This window comes from Oncorhynchus clarkii, chromosome 9 (genome assembly GCF_045791955.1).
Source record: "Oncorhynchus clarkii lewisi isolate Uvic-CL-2024 chromosome 9, UVic_Ocla_1.0, whole genome shotgun sequence".
NCBI classification, from domain to species: domain Eukaryota; kingdom Metazoa; phylum Chordata; class Actinopteri; order Salmoniformes; family Salmonidae; genus Oncorhynchus; species Oncorhynchus clarkii.
The window spans coordinates 78,680,215-78,700,145 of NC_092155.1; the positions used below are offsets into that span (position 1 = coordinate 78,680,215).

Here is a 19,931-nt window from a genome sequence, read left to right on the forward strand (position 1 = left end):
CCAATCAGAAGCCACTACTGCGTTGAGGCGATTGCATACTGCATATGTTTAACTAAATCGTACCTGCTAAATAGTACGCGGTGATTAGTAAATAGTATGCAGTTTAAGTATGTAGTACGCTAGAATGGGTATTCGGACACCGCCAATGGTACAAAGTTTCATTTGACAGAAAGGTGCGTGACTACTCCCTCGTGTGGCGATAATAATGGCTTTAGTTTACAAGCGTCCTATTTACAAGCGTCCTATTTTTTTGTAACTCTTCGGATGCCTCTCTCTCGGGGCTGTAGCCTACGCAGCTAAAACGATTTTACAAGGTTTCTAGTGTATGATGGTCATTCTTTGATTTCGTTTATAATTATCGTTTGATCGCTGAGGCTTGATTTTTTTATATTTTTTATTTCAACGGGAAATAGTTGAATGTTGATGACGTTCCATTTATTTTCTCGGTTGAACCGGTGAGCGGGGCAGGAGCCTCCTCTTTTGAGCTGTCAACCTGGCTTCCTGTTCTACAACATTATAAAACGAGGACATTTATTGTTTTTGACAAAGTAATTGTTATTCGTCATATTGATTTCTGCGTAAACTGCAACGTTTTTTTTGATCAAATTCTGAGGATATTGGCCTTTTTTCCCACCAAGGACCGACATGGATTCCCATCGCTCGGTTCCAGGCTAACACGGGATATCAGTTGTCTTTCTCCTAAAAGCTAAAGCTATTCTTTGATTTATTTATGGGTGAGTAGGACATTATTATTTCCATATCATAACGGCTATAAAGACTATGAGCTGGTGTGTGGTTTCTGTCGTTGCGTTTCATTCGTCTGGTAATTGGAGAACCATGGCATCTTGGTGAGGCTTCACTGTTTACATTCTGTAGCTGTCTGGTGTGCTGATCCCGGCTGAGTTTCTGGATCCAGATACCGACGGACCACCTGCTCTATTCATATCTACTGGCTACGGTAGTTGTATTCCATTAGTAACCATGCAAATTGGTACATGTTACAATATACTGTCTTCAGAATACAGTATATTGTATTATCATGTAACATCTACTACTAGCCCATTTAACAGCTAAATGGGTCCTTCTCACGAAACTTCCTCTTGAGTAACTGAGAATAGGATCTGTACTTATCTATTTCACAATTATTATTATGCTTTTCATCAGATATTATGCATTTTACCAACATTTTCACCAAAATCTTTTTACCATAACCGTTTTCAAAGTCCCCCAAAAGTTATAAACAAATCAATATTTTTTATATTTTTTTTAAACATTGCTCCCCGAAACAAAATGCCTGAGTTAAACACAACACTGAAAATAACAATATTTCAAATGAAATGATGCAATTATTATCAAATTAAATCAGACTTTTTCCCAATTTGAGCTGTTTAGCCGTTTCTGTAAGGAGAAGGCCAAGTGGGGTAAAGGGGGGTGTTAGAGAATAAGAACCTAATTCTGAAGGCATCTAAATTAATTAACTTAACTTGTGCTCATCTAAGAACTACTCCTCTAGACTCATGATGGTTGACTAAAACTTTATTTAAAAAACACATCTAATATACAGGGGTAATCTACTATCATCTAATATACAGGGGTACTATACTATCATCTATTATACAGGGGTACTCTACTATCATCTAATATACAGGGGTAATCTACTATCATCTAAAATACAGGGGTAATCTACTATCATCTAATATACAGGGGTAATCTACTATCATCTAATATACAGGGGTACTATACTATCATCTAATATACAGGGGTACTCTACTATCATCTAATATACAGGGGTACTATACTATCATCTAATATACAGGGGTACTCTACTATCATCTAATATACAGGGGTACTATACTATCATCTAATATACAGGGGTACTCTACTATCATCTAATATACAGGGGTACTCTACTATCATCTAATATACAGGGGTAATATACTATCATCTAATATACAGGGGTAATATACTATCATCTAATATACAGGGGTACTACACTATCTAATATACAGGGGTACTATACTATCTATTATACAGGGGTACTCTACTATCATCTATTATACAGGGGTACTATACTATCTATTATACAGGGGTACTATACTATCATCTACTATACAGGGGTACTCTGCTACTATTTTAAAGGGTCCGGTCACACAAGGGTCCTGTTGGATATTGTCATTTAAAGGCAACAGTAACAAATCCCCACATGGCGAACCCAAACTGTTAACACACCTCTTGTCTGCGGAGAGAACGTTTGGCAATTTTAAAGCTAATTTCCTGTGTGTTCATCTGATACCTGAGTGACTCAACAAAATCAATGAGGGCCCCCTGGGGGAGGGGGGGGGGGGGGGTTGAGACCCCTGGGCATGTAATCTGGCCATGGTATCTAAGATGTAGAAAGCTGGTAAGCCTAATTTACCCAGCTAGCTAATATGGCCAGTCGTTAATCAACTGGACATTCCTGACTGGTTATAAATAGCTCTCTAAGGTCTGTCAGCGAATGACATAATGGGACAAATGCCCGTTCAATACCCAATTAATTGCACTTTGTGCCGCCATTCTACTATTACAACTCATAACACAAGTAAGTTGAACTCTGAGCTGAGTTTAAGGGTGGATGGTATACCATATTTTATGATATACCGGTGTTGATGCAGGGACCGGTTTGGGTTTTAACTTTACCTTCTATAGCGCTTTCTCTCGGTGCCACTTTCCACACAGACCTAACCACGCCCCCTGTCAGCCAAGGAGCGCATTTGATGTTCCTCAACCACACACTTGCGTTCAGTCTCTGCCTGGTCAATGCAGCACATGCAACGATGTTGATGACAACAATGTTGATGACAACGATGCTGTTTTCACTTTGCTTCTTAATATAAATCCTCCAGCGTTCTATAATGACACTATTAGTGTGTGTCATACATTAGCAAACAGCTAGTCTTGTCTTTTCTTAGCAAGTTGCCCTAAATCTTATGAGATGCTAATTGTTAGCCGCTAATAGCTAGCTAGCTAGCTAATAAATGTACTGAGTAAGAGCAAACATGCAATGTAGCCAAAGCTTATAGGGTCCCCTAGGAAACACTTATCAACACTTTAGTTCCTACCATCACAATAACTCCTCCCTGGCATTTTCCTTCGTGTTCATCTCAAACAACACTGTATTCAAAGTGCCCACTATTATATTCTAACTATATAATTAGAATAGTAATTATATTTCCATGATTCCAACAGTTTTGCGCTAATTGGAAAAAATGTTACTGACCTGTAGTTGTGTGTTACTGACCTGTAGTTGTATGTTACTGACTTGACCTGTAGTTGTATGTTACTGACCTGTAGTTGTATGTTACTGACCTGACCTGTAGTTGTATATTACTGACCTGTAGTTGTATGTTACTGACCTGACCTGTAGTTGTATATTACTGACCTGTAGTTGTATGTTACTGACCTGACCTGTAGTTGTATATTGCTGACCTGTAGTTGTGTGTTACTGACCTGTAGTTGTATGTTACTGACTTGACCTGTAGTTGTATGTTACTGACCTGTAGTTCTATGTTACTGACCTGACCTGTAGTTGCATGTTACTGATCTGTAATTGTATGTTACTGACCTGTAGTTGTATATTACTGACCTGTAGTTGTATGTTACTGACCTGTAGTTGTATGTTACTGACCTGTAGTTGTGTGTTACTGACCTGTAGTTGTATATTACTGACCTGTAGTTGTATGTTACTGACCTGTAGTTGTGTGTTACTGACCTGACCTGTAGTTGTATGTTACTGACCGGTAGTTGTGTGTTACTGACCTGACCTGTAGTTGTATGTTACTGATCTGTAGTTGTATGTTACTGACCTGTAGTTGTATGTTACTGACCTGTATGTTACTGACCTGTAGTTGTGTGTTACTGACCTGATCTGTAGTTGTATATTACTGACCTGTAGTTGTATGCTACTGACCTGTAGTTGTATGTTACTAACCTGTATGTTACTGACCTGTAGTTGTATGTTGCTGATCTGTATGTTACTGACCTGATCTGTAGTTGTATGTTACTGACCTGACCTGTAGTTGTGTATTACTGACCTGTAGTTGTGTGTTACTGACCTGTAGTTGTATGTTACTGACCTGTAGTTGTATGTTACTGATCTGTAGTTGTATGTTACTGACCTGTAGTTGTATATTACTGACCTGTAGTTGTATGTTACTGACCTGTAGTTGTGCATTACTGATCTGACCTGTAGTTGTGTGTTACTGACCTGACCTGTAGTTGTATGTTACTGACCTGTAGTTGTATATTACTGATCTGTAGTTGTGTGTTACTGACCTGTAGTTGTGCATTACTGATCTGACCTGTAGTTGTGTGTTACTGACCTGACCTGTAGTTGTATATTACTGATCTGTAGTTGTGTGTTACTGACCTGTAGTTGTATGTTACTGATCTGTAGTTGTATGTTACTGACCTGTAGTTGTATGTTATTGACCTGTAGTTGTATGTTACTGACCTGTAGTTGTATGTTATTGACCTGTAGTTGTATATTACTGACCTGACCTGTAGTTGTATATTACTGACCTGTAGTTGTATGTTACTGACCTGTAGTTGTATGTTACTGACCTGTAGTTGTAAGTTACTGACCGGTAGTTGTATGTTACTGATCTGTAGTTGTATGTTACTGACCTGTAGTTGTATGTTATTGACCTGTAGTTGTATATTACTGACCTGACCTGTAGTTGTATATTACTGACCTGTAGTTGTATGTTACTGACCTGTAGTTGTATGTTACTGACCTGTAGTTGTAAGTTACTGACCGGTAGTTGTATGTTACTGATCTGTAGTTGTGTGTTACTGACCTGTAGTTGTATGTTACTGATCTGTATATTACTGACCTGTAGTTGTATGTTACTGACCTGTAGTTGTATGTTACTGACCTGTATGTTACTGACCTGACCTGTAGTTGTATATTACTGACCTGTAGTTGTGTGTTACTGACCTGTAGTTGTATGTTACTGACCTGTAGTTGTATGTTACTGATCTGTAGTTGTATGTTACTGACCTGTAGTTGTATATTACTGACCTGTAGTTCTATGTTACTGACCTGTAGTTGTGCGTTACTGACCTGACCTGTGGTTGTGTGTTACTGACCTGACCTGTAGTTGTATGTTACTGACCTGTAGTTGTATATTACTGATCTGTAGTTGTGTGTTACTGACCTGTAGTTGTATGTTACTGATCTGTAGTTGTATGTTACTGACCTGTAGTTGTATGTTACTGACCTGTAGTTGTATGTTACTGACCTGTAGTTGTATGTTACTGACCTGTAGTTGTATGTTACTGATCTGTAGTTGTATATTACTGACCTGTAGTTGTATATTACTGACCTGTAGTTGTATGTTACTGACCTGTAGTTGTATGTTACTGACCTGTAGTTGTATGTTACTGATCTGTAGTTGTATGTTACTGACCTGTAGTTGTATGTTACTTACCTGTAGTTGTATGTTACTGACCTGTATGTTACTGACCTGTAGTTGTGTGTTACTGACCTGATCTGTAGTTGTATGTTACTGACCTGTATGTTACTGACCTGTAGTTGTGTGTTACTGACCTGATCTGTAGTTGTATGTTACTGACCTGTAGTTGTATGTTGCTGATCTGTATGTTACTGACCTGATCTGTAGTTGTATGTTACTGACCTGACCTGTAGTTGTGCATTACTGATCTGTAGTTGTGTGTTACTGATCTGTAGTTGTATGTTACTGACCTGTAGTTGCATGTTACTTACCTGTAGTTGTATGTTACTGACCTGTATGTTACTGACCTGTAGTTGTGTGTTACTGACCTGATCTGTAGTTGTATGTTACTGACCTGTAGTTGTATGTTACTAACCTGTATGTTACTGGCCTGTAGTTGTATGTTGCTGATCTGTATGTTACTGACCTGATCTGTAGTTGTATGTTACTGACCTGACCTGTAGTTGTGTATTACTGATCTGTAGTTGTGTGTTACTGATCTGTAGTTGCATGTTACTGACCTGTAGTTGTATATTACTGACCTGTAGTTCTATGTTACTGACCTGTAGTTGTATATTACTGATCTGTAGTTGTGTGTTACTGACCTGTAGTTGTGCATTACTGATCTGACCTGTAGTTGTGTGTTACTGACCTGACCTGTAGTTGTATATTACTGATCTGTAGTTGTGTGTTACTGACCTGTAGTTGTATGTTACTGATCTGTAGTTGTATGTTACTGACCTGTAGTTGTATGTTATTGACCTGTAGTTGTATGTTACTGACCTGTAGTTGTATGTTATTGACCTGTAGTTGTACATTACTGACCTGACCTGTAGTTGTATGTTACTGACCTGTAGTTGTATGTTACTGACCTGTAGTTGTGTATTACTGACCTGTAGTTGTGTGTTACTGACCTGACCTGTAGTTGTATGTTACTGACCTGTAGTTGTATGTTACTGATCTGTAGTTGTATATTACTGACCTGTAGTTGTATGTTACTGACCTGTAGTTGTATATTACTGACCTGTAGTTGTATGTTACTGACCTGTAGTTGTGTGTTACTGACCTGACCTGTAGTTGTATGTTACTGACCTGTAGTTGTATGTTACTGATCTGTAGTTGTATGTTATTAACCTGTAGTTGTGTGTTACTGACTTGACCTGTAGTTGTATATTACTGACCTGTAGTTGTATGTTACTGACCTGTAGTTGTGTGTTACTGACCTGTAGTTGTGTGTTACTGACCTGACCTGTAGTTGTATATTACTGACCTGTAGTTGTATATTACTGACCTGTAGTTGTATATTACTGATCTGTAGTTGTATGTTACTGATCTGTAGTTGTATTTTACTGACCTGTAGTTGTATATTACTGATCTGTAGTTGTGTGTTACTGACCCTATAGTTGTATGTTACTGACCTGTGGTTGTGTGTTACTGACCTGTAGTTGTATGTTAATGACCTGTAGTTGTATGTTACTGACCTGATCTGTAGTTGTATGTTACTGACCTGTAGTTGTGTGTTACTGACCTGTAGTTGTATGTTACTGATCTGTATATTACTGACCTGTAGTTGTATGTTACTGACCTGTAGTTGTATGTTACTGACCTGTATGTTACTGACCTGACCTGTAGTTGTATATTACTGACCTGTAGTTGTGTGTTACTGACCTGTAGTTGTATGTTACTGACCTGTAGTTGTATGTTACTGATCTGTAGTTGTATGTTACTGACCTGTAGTTGTATATTACTAACCTGTAGTTCTATGTTACTGACCTGTAGTTGTGCGTTACTGACCTGACCTGTAGTTGTGTGTTACTGACCTGACCTGTAGTTGTATGTTACTGACCTGTAGTTGTATATTACTGATCTGTAGTTGTGTGTTACTGACCTGTAGTTGTGTGTTACTGACCTGTAGTTGTATGTTACTGACCTGTAGTTGTATGTTACTGACCTGTAGTTGTATGTTACTGACCAGATCTGTAGTTGTATATTACTGACCTGTAGTTGTATATTACTGACCTGTAGTTGTATGTTACTGATCTGTAGTTGTATGTTACTGACCTGTAGTTGTATGTTACTGATCTGTAGTTGTATGTTACTGACCTGTAGTTGTATGTTACTGACCTGTATGTTACTGACCTGTAGTTGTGTGTTACTGACCTGATCTGTAGTTGTATATTACTGACCTGTAGTTGTATGCTACTGACCTGTAGTTGTATGTTACTAACCTGTATGTTACTGACCTGTAGTTGTATGTTGCTGATCTGTATGTTACTGACCTGTAGTTGTATGTTACTGACCTGATCTGTAGTTGTATGTTACTGACCTGACCTGTAGTTGTGTATTACTGACCTGTAGTTGTGTGTTACTGACCTGTAGTTGTATGTTACTGACCTGTAGTTGTATGTTACCGACCTGTAGTTGTGCATTACTGATCTGACCTGTAGTTGTGTGTTACTGACCTGACCTGTAGTTGTATGTTACTGACCTGTAGTTGTATGTTACTGATCTGTAGTTGTATATTACTCACCTTTAGTTGTATGTTACTGACCTGTAGTTGTATATTACTGACCTGTAGTTGTATGTTACTGACCTGTAGTTGTGTGTTACTGACCTGACCTGTAGTTGTATGTTACTGACCTGTAGTTGTATGTTACTGATCTGTAGTTGTATATTACTGACCTGTAGTTGTATGTTACTGACCTGTAGTTGTATATTACTAACCTGTAGTTCTATGTTACTGACCTGTAGTTGTGCGTTACTGACCTGACCTGTAGTTGTGTGTTACTGACCTGACCTGTAGTTGTATGTTACTGACCTGTAGTTGTATATTACTGATCTGTAGTTGTGTGTTACTGACCTGTAGTTGTGTGTTACTGACCTGTAGTTGTATGTTACTGACCTGTAGTTGTATGTTACTGACCTGTAGTTGTATGTTACTGACCAGATCTGTAGTTGTATATTACTGACCTGTAGTTGTATATTACTGACCTGTAGTTGTATGTTACTGACCTGTAGTTGTATGTTACTGACCTGTAGTTGTATGTTACTGATCTGTAGTTGTATGTTACTGACCTGTAGTTGTATGTTACTGACCTGTATGTTACTGACCTGTAGTTGTGTGTTACTGACCTGATCTGTAGTTGTATATTACTGACCTGTAGTTGTATGCTACTGACCTGTAGTTGTATGTTACTAACCTGTATGTTACTGACCTGTAGTTGTATGTTGCTGATCTGTATGTTACTGACCTGTAGTTGTATGTTACTGACCTGATCTGTAGTTGTATGTTACTGACCTGACCTGTAGTTGTGTATTACTGACCTGTAGTTGTGTGTTACTGACCTGTAGTTGTATGTTACTGACCTGTAGTTGTATGTTACCGACCTGTAGTTGTGCATTACTGATCTGACCTGTAGTTGTGTGTTACTGACCTGACCTGTAGTTGTATGTTACTGACCTGTAGTTGTATGTTACTGATCTGTAGTTGTATATTACTCACCTTTAGTTGTATGTTACTGACCTGTAGTTGTATATTACTGACCTGTAGTTGTATGTTACTGACCTGTAGTTGTGTGTTACTGACCTGACCTGTAGTTGTATGTTACTGACCTGTAGTTGTATGTTACTGATCTGTAGTTGTATATTACTGACCTGTAGTTGTATGTTACTGACCTGTAGTTGTATATTACTGACCTGTAGTTGTATGTTACTGATCTGTAGTTGTATGTTACTGATCTGTAGTTGTATGTTACTGACCTGTAGTTGTATGTTACTGATCTGTAGTTGTATGTTACTAACCTGTAGTTGTGTGTTACTGACTTGACCTGTAGTTGTATATTACTGACCTTTAGTTGTGTGTTACTGACCTGTAGTTGTGTGTTACTGACCTGTAGTTGTGTGTTACTGACCTGACCTGTAGTTGTATATTACTGACCTGTAGTTGTATATTACTGATCTGTAGTTGTATGTTACTGATCTGTAGTTGTATTTTACTGACCTTTAGTTGTATATTACTGATCTGTAGTTGTGTGTTAATGACCTGTAGTTGTATGTTACTGACCTGATCTGTAGTTGTATGTTACTGACCTGTAGTTGTGTGTTACTGACCTGTAGTTGTATGTTACTGATCTGTATGTTACTGACCTGTATGTTACTGACCTGACCTGTAGTTGTATATGACTGACCTGTAGTTGTGTGTTACTGACCTGTAGTTGTATGTTACTGATCTGTAGTTGTATGTTACTGACCTGTAGTTGTATGTTACTGACCTGTAGTTGTATTTTACTGACCTGTAGTTGTATATTACTGACCTGACCTGTAGTTGTATGTTACTGATCTGTAGTTGTATGTTACTGACCCGTAGTTGTATGTTACTGACCTGTAGTTGTATGTTACTGACCTGTAGTTGTATATTACTGACCTGTAGTTGTATGTTACTGACCTGTAGTTGTATGTTACTGACCTGTAGTTGTATGTTACTGACCTGTAGTTGTATGTTACCGATCTGTAGTTGTATGTTACTGATCTGTAGTTGTATATTACTGACCTGTAGTTGTATGTTACTGACCTGACCTGTAGTTGTATGTTACTGACCTGTAGTTGTATGTGTTTCCAGTGTGGAGCCCCTCCTACCTGAGTCGGGGATAGAGGCAGACATCGAGGTCAAGAGCATCCTCTCTTCAGACTCTGATACCTTCTACCAGCTGTAAAGCCAGCCCATCACTCTGAGGTGAATACACACACACACACACACACACACGCACACGCACACGCACACACTGTTCTAGGTGAGACCAGACACCACATTCATCTCTGTCCTTTCTCTCGTTTCTTTCCCCTCTGTCCATTTTGTAGAACTGTAGCGTGTCTGTGCATGCCTTGCTGGGCGAGAGGCTGAACTGTCTGTCTCTGTCTGTCTGTCTCTCCCCCCTCTCTCTGTCTGTCTGTCACTCTCTGTCTGTCTCTCCCCCCCTCTCTCTCTCTGTCTGTCTGTCCCTCACTCTCCCCACTCTCTCTCTATATGTCTGTCTGTCTCTCACTGTCTCCCCCCCTCTCTCTCCCCCCTTCTCTCGCTCTCTGTCTGTCTGTCTCTCGCTGTTTGTCTGTCTGTCTCTCCCCCCTCTCTCTCTCTCTGTCTGTCTGTCTCTCGCTGTATGTCTCTCATTGTCTCCCTCCCTCTCTCGCTCTCTGTCTGTCTGTCTGTCTGTCTGTCTCTTGCTGTCTGTCTCTTTCTCTCTCTTTCTCTCTGTGTTTGTGTGCATGTATGTGTGTGAAGCTGGGCATCAGGTTACTGCTGTGATTTCCAGTCTCAGTCAGTACCCTGGGAGTTTCCACAGTGTATTCACCAGTGACTCAGCATGAATGTGTGTATAGTATTAGTATCACGAACAGTATATAACCAAATATGAGATATCTTCACTTCCACTGTGGAGAGGTTGTGCTCGTTTGTTGAAGGTTACAGTAGAAACTTACTTTCACAACTTTAGATAGTAATGTTGATCTTTAACTTAGACTCACACAAAACCTTTAGATGGTCATGGTATTTCAAGTGTGATCATGTTGTGGGAAATTCTGACTGGGAAATCCCTCCCCAGTGTGGAGGTAAGGTGTTGGGTAACGCGAATTTGTAATTCTGATCCCCTTGTCTCCTCTATCCAGGGGCTTCCCAGTGAGTGACTGGGCAGCATTTGGTACCGCCCTTAGGAAGATGATGTTTACTGGGGGGACGGGGGGGGGGGGACGTTGGGTTGGGGGTTAGGATGTAGGGGAGACATATCCCCCTGTTGTTTGGTTTAGTTCAGAGCCGTCCCAGTGCTTTAAAGACTCACACAACCTTACATAGTAAATGTTTCCGCAAGGCCAAGCAGGATCTTGTGGGAATTTCTGACTGTTTAGTGAAGGAATGGGCAACTCCCCTTTTTGTAGTCCCTTGGATAAAATAAAATAAATAATAATAATAATAATTAATATATATATTATTCGTAAAGTTTTCAGACCTCTTGACTGTTTCCACATTTTGTTACGTCACAGCCTTGTTCTAAAATGGATGAAATACTTTTATTTCCTCATCAATCTACACACAATACCCCACAATTGAAAGCGAAAACAGGTTTTCGAGAAATTGAGCTCCGGTGCATCCTGTTTCCATTGATCGTCCTTGATATGTTTCTACAACTTGATTTGGAGTCCACCTGTGGTAAATTCAACTGATTGGACGTGATTTGGAAAGGCACACACACCTGTCTATATAAGGTCTCACAGTTGACAGTGCATGTCAGAACAAAAACCAAGCCATGAGGTCGAAGGAATTGTCCGTTGAGCTCCGAGACAGGATTGTGTCGAGGCAAAATTCTGCATCATTGAAGATCCCCATGAACACAGTGGCCTCCATCATTCTTAAATGGAAGAAGTTTGAAATTACCAAGACTCTTCCTAGAGCTGGTCACCCGGCCAAACTGGGCCATCGGGGGAGAAGGGCCTTGGTCGGGGAGGTGACTAGTTTGATTAGCTTGCTAACTGATTATCATTCACACAACAGTTGCTATTTTCAGTAGCTAGTTAAACATGACAAACTGACAACGATTAGTATCGTATCATGCATGGTTTAGCACATTCACAATCAATATTAACAGCAGAATGCAACTGGCTAGCTAGCTGGCTATAACATTAACTGCATGCTACTGACTAGCTAGCTGGCTATAACATTAACTGCATGCTACTGACTAGCTAGCTGGCTATAACATTAACTGTATGCTACTGACTAGCTAGCTGGCTATAACATTAACTGCATGCTACTGACTAGCTAGCTGGCTATAACATTAACTGTATGCTACTGACTAGCTAGCTGGCTATAACATTAACTGCATGCTACTGACTAGTTAGCTGGCTATAACATTAACTGCATGCTACTGACTAGCTAGCTGGCTATAACATTAACTGCATGCTACTGACTAGCTGGCTATAACATTACCTGCATGCTACCGACTAGCTAGCTGGCTATAACATTAACTGTATGCTACTGACTAGCTAGCTGGCTATAACAATAACTGTATGCTACTGACTAGCTAGCTGGCTATAACATTAACTGCATGCTACTGACTAGCTAGCTGGCTATAACATTAACTGCATGCTACTGACTAGCTAGCTGGCTATAACATTAACTGCATGCTACTGACTAGTTAGCTGGCTATAACATTAACTGCATGCTACTGACTAGCTAGCTGGCTATAACATTAACTGCATGCTACTGACTAGCTGGCTATAACATTAACTGTATGCTACTGGCTAGCTAGCTGGCTATAACATTAACTGCATGCTACTGACTAGCTAGCTGGCTATAACATTAACTGCATGCTACTGACTAGCTAGCTGGCTATAACATTAACTGTATGCTACTGACTAGCTAGCTGGCTATAACATTAACTGCATGCTACTGACTAGCTAGCTGGCTATAACATTAACTGCATGCTACTGACTAGTTAGCTGGCTATAACATTAACTGTATGCTACTGACTAGCTAGCTGGCTATAACATTAACTGCATGCTACTGACTAGCTAGCTGGCTATAACATTAACTGCATGCTACTGACTAGCTAGCTGGCTATAACATTAACTGCATGCTACTGACTAGTTAGCTGGCTATAACATTAACTGCATGCTACTGACTAGCTAGCTGGCTATAACATTAACTGCATGCTACTGACTAGCTGGCTATAACATTACCTGTATGCTACCGACTAGCTAGCTGGCTATAACATTAACTGTATGCTACTGACTAGCTAGCTATAACATTACCTGCATGCTACTGACTAGCTAGGTGGCTATAACATTAACTGTACGCTACTGACTAGCTAGCTGGCTATAACATTAACTGTATGCTACTGACTAGCTAGCTGGCTATAACATTAACTGCATGCTACTGACTAGCTAGCTAGCTATAACATTAACTGTATGCTACCGACTAGCTAGCTGGCTATAACATTAACTGCATGCTACTGACTAGTTAGCTGGCTATAACATTAACTGCATGCTACTGACTAGCTAGCTGGCTATAACATTAACTGCATGCTACTGACTAGCTGGCTATAACATTACCTGTATGCTACCGACTAGCTAGCTGGCTATAACATTAACTGTATGCTACTGACTAGCTAGCTATAACATTACCTGCATGCTACTGACTAGCTAGGTGGCTATAACATTAACTGTACGCTACTGACTAGCTAGCTGGCTATAACATTAACTGTATGCTACTGACTAGCTAGCTGGCTATAACATTAACTGCATGCTACTGACTAGCTAGCTAGCTATAACATTAACTGTATGCTACCGACTAGCTAGCTGGCTATAACATTAACTGCATGCTACTGACTAGCTAGCTGGTTACACTGTTATTGCGGCAGGGTAGCCTAGTGGTTAGAGCGTTGGACAAATTAACCGAAAGGTTGCTAGATCGAATCCCCCGAGGCTGACAAGGAAAAAAAACTGTTGTTCTGCCTCTGAACAAGGCAGTTAACCCACTGTTCCTAGGCCGTCATTGTAAATAAGAAATTGTTCTTAACTGACTTATTAAGATAATATATTTTTTTTAAACAATTGAAAGCTGTAGCTACTCTTTCCATGATGAACATATGAGTTATGGATCTTTCAAATGTCTGCGTTAGCAGAGAGCAGGATGTGCTATTGGACAGAGAAGCCTTGAGTGACAGAACGGACTTTCTCGTGAATGTCCCAGCCCCCTTATTATCTCAACCAATCATGGCTAGCCGACATTCTGTATTTTCTCTTGTGTCTAAACAGCTTTGTGATTTTCACGTTTGATTGTATATTTACAGATTACATACAGGTTTGTTATTAAGGCACATGAAAGTCCACATGCTCAAAAAGGCGTTTTTGCAAAGAAATACATTTAGATGACGAAAAAAAAAAGTTGGAAAATTTGTCTTAGGCCCAGCTTCAAGAATCGGGGCACAAATGTGTATAATTGCAGGAAACGTGCTTTAAAACTGCAACATGTTATCTATGACCCATGGCAAAATGTGTAGAATTGTAGGAAATTAACAAAAATTCTCTCTGCTACCAAGAGGGGGAACCGCTTAAAATGTTTTGCTGACGAGGTGGCTAGTTCCGGTTCTGACTGCATTTGTGGGTATGGATGTGGTTACACAGAATCACGGGCTACTGATGAGTTCAGAACCATGTGTTACTGATGACTTCAGAACCATGTGTTACTGATGAGTTCAGAACCACGGGCCCCTGATGAGTTCAGAACCACGGGCCACTGATGAGTTCAGAACCACGGGCCACTGATGAGTTCAGAACCACGGGCCACTGATGAGTTCAGAACCACGGGCCACTGATGAGTTCAGAACCACGCGCCACTGATGAGTTCAGAACCACGGGCCACTGATGAGTTTATATTCTGCCATCTCCTTGTCTCGGCCCAGGGGCTTCCCAGTGACTGAATCAATCAAGAATCCACTTTGAGAAAGATGGTGTTTACATAAGAGGTTTAGGGTGTAAGGTAGACATATCCCCTGGGTAAGGGTACTAGGGTTTAGTGTGCTTCCCAGTGACTGAATCAATCAAGAATCCACTTTGAGAAAGATGGTGTTTACAGAAGAGGGTTAGGGTGTAAGGTAGACATATCCCCTGTGTGTTTAGTGTGTTGGATTTCTTTAGTTCAGATCCAGGTGCTTCCCAGTGAGTGAGTCATGAGCTGTTATTTCTCTCAATGGAAATGTAACCACAGAGTCTTGTGAAACAGTCTTCTGTACTTTCAGTCGTCTCTGTCTTGTGTAAACGGACTTCTTCTATAATGTATCTGTTCTAATGTAACAAGAAGTCTGAACTGTGACCTCAACTTTGCTACATATTGTTGTAACTACATAATATCATCACTTCCATTTATCGCTGAGGTCTGCCTCTTTATCAAGGAGACTGACAGGTCTTGTTTTTTTTAATTAACTTTTATTTATTCAGGGGAACCCAATTGAGACCACTGCCTAATTTACAATGGTGCCCTGAGAACAGAACAAATTACATCAATAAAACAAAAAGATACCAACTACACGACAGCTATAAATCAGTCCAAACTACACAACAGCTATAAATACATTACAAACTACACAACAACTATACATACACCACAAACTACACGACAGCTATAAATACACCACAAACTACACGACAGCTATAAATACACCACAAACTACACGACAGCTATACATACACCACAAACTACACGACAGCTATACATACACCACAAACTACACGACAGCTATACATACACCACAAACTACACGACAGCTATACATACAGTACTTACTGAATTGATTCAGACCCTTTGACTTTTCATTCCCTTACACTTGTGTCTATTAGGTAGTAGTTTTGGAATTGTTAGCTAGATTACTCGTTGGTTATTACTGCATTGTCGGAACTAGAAGCACAAGCATTTCGCTACACTTGCATTAACATCTGCTAACCATGTGTATGTCAAATCAAATCAAATCAAATTTATTTATATAGCCCTTCGTACATCAGCTGATATCTCAAAGTGCTGTACAGAAACCCAGCCTACAACCCCAAACAGCAAGCAATGCAGATGTAGAAGCACGGTGGCTAGGAAAAACTCCCTAGAAAGGCCAAAACCTAGGAAGAAACCTAGAGAGGAACCAGGCTATGTGGGGTGGCCAGTCCTCTTCTGGCTGTGCCGGGTGGAGATAATAACAAAACATGGTCAAGATGTTCAAATGACCAGCATGGTCGAATAATAATAAGGCAGAACAGTTGAAACTGGAGAAGATGACCAATAACATCTGCTAACCAGGTGTATGTGCCCATTAACATCTGCTAACCATGTGTATGTGACCATTAACATCTGCTAACCATGTGTACGTGATAAATACATTTGTTTTGACTTTTTCCACATTGTTTTATGTTGCAGCCTTATTCTAAAATGTATTACATTGTTTTTTTCCCCTCGTCCATCTATACACAATATCCCATAATGACAAAACAAAAACAGGTTTTTAGACATTTTCGCAAATGTATTCAAAATAAATTATTCAGACCCTTTATTCAGTAGTTTGTTGAAGCACCTTTGGCAGCGATTACAGCCTCATGTCTTCTTGGGTATGTTGCTAGAAGCTTGGCATACCTGTATTTGGGGAGTTTCTCCCATTCTTCTCTGCAGATCCTCTCAAGCTCTGGGAGCGGGGAGCGGGAGCGTCGATGCACAGCTATTTTCAGGTCTCTCCAGAGATGTTTGATCGGGTTCAAGTCCGGGCTCTGGCTGGACCACTCAAGGACATTCAGAGACTTTTTCCCAAAGCCTGCGTTGTCTTGGCTGTGTGCTTATGGTCATTGTCTCATTGGAAGGTGAACCTTCACCCCAGTCTGAGGTCCTGAGCACTCTGGAGCAGGTTTTCATAAAATATATCTCTGTACTTTGCTTCGTTCATCTTTCCCTCGATCCTGACTAGTCTTCCAGTCCCTGACGCTGAAAAACATCTCCACAGCATGTTGCTGCCACCACCATGCTTCACCGTATGGACGGTGCCAAGTTTCCTCCAGATGTGACGCTTGGCATTCAGGCCAAAGAGTTCAATCTTGGTTTCATCAGACCAGATAATCTTGTTTCTTGCTGTCGTGCCTTTTTACAGAGGAGTGGCTTCCATCTGGTCACTCTACCAAAAGGCCTGATTGGTGGAGTGCTGCAGAGATGGTTGTTCTTCTGGAAGTTTCTCACATCGCCACAGAGGATCTCTGGAGCTCTGTCAGAATGACCATCGGGTTCTTGGTCACCTGCCTGACCAAGGCCCTTATCCCTCAATTGCTCAGTTTGGCCGGGCGGCCAGATCTAGGAAGAGTCTTGGTGGTTCCAAACTTCTTCCTTTTAAGAATGATGGAGGCGACTGTGTTCTTGGGGACTTTCAATTGAATTTAGGTGGACTCAAAGTTGTCAAAACATCTCAAGGATGATCAATGGAAACAGGATGCACCTGAGCTTAATTTCAAGTCTCATAGCAAAGGGTCTGAATACTTTTTTAAGTAAGGTATTTCTGTTTTTTTTTATTTTTTTTAAATTAGCAAACATTTCTAAAAACCTGTGTTTGCTTTATCATTATAATGTATTGTGATGTCATTATGGGGTATTGTGATGTCATTATGGGGTATTGTGATGTCATTATGGGGTATTGTGATGTCATTATGGGGTATTGTGTGTAGATTGATGAGGAAAACATTTTATTTAATCCATTTTAGAATAAGGCTGTAACTTAACAAAATGTGGAGAAAGGGGAAGGGGTCTGAATACTTTCCCAATGCACTGTATATGGTTTTTAAGCTGACCTGACTCCGTCCTTCATGGTCTGCCCCTGTAGCCTGTTTTAACATGTGTGTTTTTTAAACTGACCTGACTCCGTCCTTCATGGTCTGCCCCTGTAGCCTGTTTTAACATGTGTGTTTTTTAAACTGACCTGACTCCGTCCTTCATGGTCTGCCCCTGTAGCCTGTTTTAACATGTGTGTTTTTTAAGCTGACCTGACTCCGTCCTTCATGGTCTGCCCCTGTAGCCTGTTTTAACATGTGTGTTTTTTAAACTGACCTGACTCCGTCCTTCATGGTCTGCCCCTGTAGCCTGTTTTAACATGTGTGTTTTTTAAGCTGACCTGACTCTGTCCCCCTTCTCTCCGCCTGCAGCCTGTCTTCACCCCCCTCTGATACGGCGTATCCTTCCACCAGCTCAGTGATGACGTCTCGGGTGTTGATGAGGCAGGAGCTGATGCGCCAGCAGGCCAGGGACCAGGAGAGGAGAGAGGCCCAGCAGCACGTCTCCTCGGCCCAGTTACACACCACCGACTCCTCCCCAGCCATCTCCATGGCCCCAGAGCATACTGAAGCCCGACCACCCCCTGCCCAGGTTCCTGTGGAGGTCCTCAAGGTAAGGTCATATGACCACCCCCTGTTCAGGTTCCTGTGGAGGTCCTCAAGGTAAGGTCATATGACCACCCCATATTCAGGTTCCTGTGGAGGTCCTCAAGGTAAGGTCATATGACCACCCCCTGTTCAGGTTCCTGTGGAGGTCCTCAAGGTAAGGTCATATGACCACCCCCTGCCCAGGTTCCTGTGGAGGTCCTCAAGGTAAGGTCATATGACCACCCCCTGTTCAGGTTCCTGTGGAGGTCCTCAAGGTAAGGTCATATGACCACCCCCTGCCCAGGTTCCTGTGGAGGTCCTCAAGGTAAGGTCATATGACCACCCCCTGTTCAGGTTCCTGTGGAGGTCCTCAAGGTAAGGTCATATGACCACCCTCTGCCCAGGTTCCTGTGGAGGTCCTCAAGGTAAGGTCATATGACCACCCCCTGTTCAGGTTCCTGTGGAGGTCCTCAAGGTAAGGTCATATGACCACCCCCTGTTCAGGTTCCTGTGGAGGTCCTCGAGGTATGGTCATGACTTTCCTGAAACTCTCGGAGGGCTGTTGGGTTTGCAATTCACTAGAAACGCCTGGTCTGTTTGTGTGTCAAAGAAATGACAGCTCGAGCGTTCCAGAATTGCGGACATGATGATGATAATAATAAGATACTATAGTGCAGGAGTCCTGCAGTCCCCCAAACACATAGACCATCAGCAACATGGGTATGAATCACAACCCTTTCACCCTGTTTCCCTACATCTACTGTCAATACATCATCTGGAGGGCTTGAGGAGGGCTGGTCTTGAGGAGGGCTGGTCTTGAGGAGGGCTGGTCTTGAGGAGGGCTGGTCTTGAGGAGGGCTGGACTTGAGGAGGGCTGGGTTGGTTTTGGGGAGGACTGGGTTGGTTTTGGAGAGGGCTGGGTTGGGTTTGGGGAGGACTGGGTTTGGGGAGGACTGGGTTTGGGGAGGACTGAGTTTGGGGAGGACTGGGTTTGGTGAGGACTGAGTTTGGGGAGGACTGGGTTCGGGGAGGACTGGGTTTGTGGAGGTTTGAGGAGGACTGGGTTTGGGGGGACTGGGTTTGGGGAGGACTGGGTTTGGGGAGGTTTGAGGAGGACTGGGTTTGGTGAGGACTGGGTTTGTGGAGGTTTGAGGAGGACTGGGTTTGGGGAGGACTGGGTTTGGGGGGACTGGGTTTGAGGAGGACTGGGTTTGGGGGGACTGGGTTTGAGGAGGACTGGGTTTGCTTTTGACCACAAACGTTTTAAATCGAAGTGGGAGATGTTGCAGATACTGTATTACATTGTCTCTCTAACTAACCCCAGTGTCTCTCTAACTAACCCCAGTGTCTCTCTAACTAACCCCAGTGTCTCTCTAACTAACCCCAGTGTCTCTCTAACTAACCCCAGTGTCTCTCTAACTAACCCCAGTGTCTCTCTAACTAACCCCAGTGTCTCTCTAACTAACCCCAGTGTCTCTCTAACTAACCCCAGTGTCTCTCTAACTAACCCCAGTG

The 19,931-nt window shown here is 41.5% G+C and overlaps 1 protein-coding gene across 7 annotated transcripts in view; it reads left to right on the forward strand.

The window, feature by feature from the left end:
* Positions 1-215: 215 nt before the first annotated feature.
* LOC139416966 (transcription factor E3-like) overlaps positions 216-19,931 on the forward strand; it is a 43,372-nt gene continuing 23,656 nt past the window's right edge. For 4 of the 7 annotated variants that reach the window (XM_071166187.1, XM_071166188.1, XM_071166182.1 and 1 more), the window contains exons 1-4: positions 216-734; positions 877-958; positions 10,114-10,227; positions 18,201-18,441. In XM_071166187.1, the coding sequence (XP_071022288.1) occupies positions 18,250-18,441 (192 nt within the window). In that variant the 5' untranslated portion in view covers positions 216-734; positions 877-958; positions 10,114-10,227; positions 18,201-18,249. The remainder of the gene's footprint in view (positions 735-876; positions 959-10,113; positions 10,228-18,200; positions 18,442-19,931) is intronic. The other 3 variants (XM_071166189.1, XM_071166183.1, XM_071166184.1) reach the window with 2 other exon arrangements.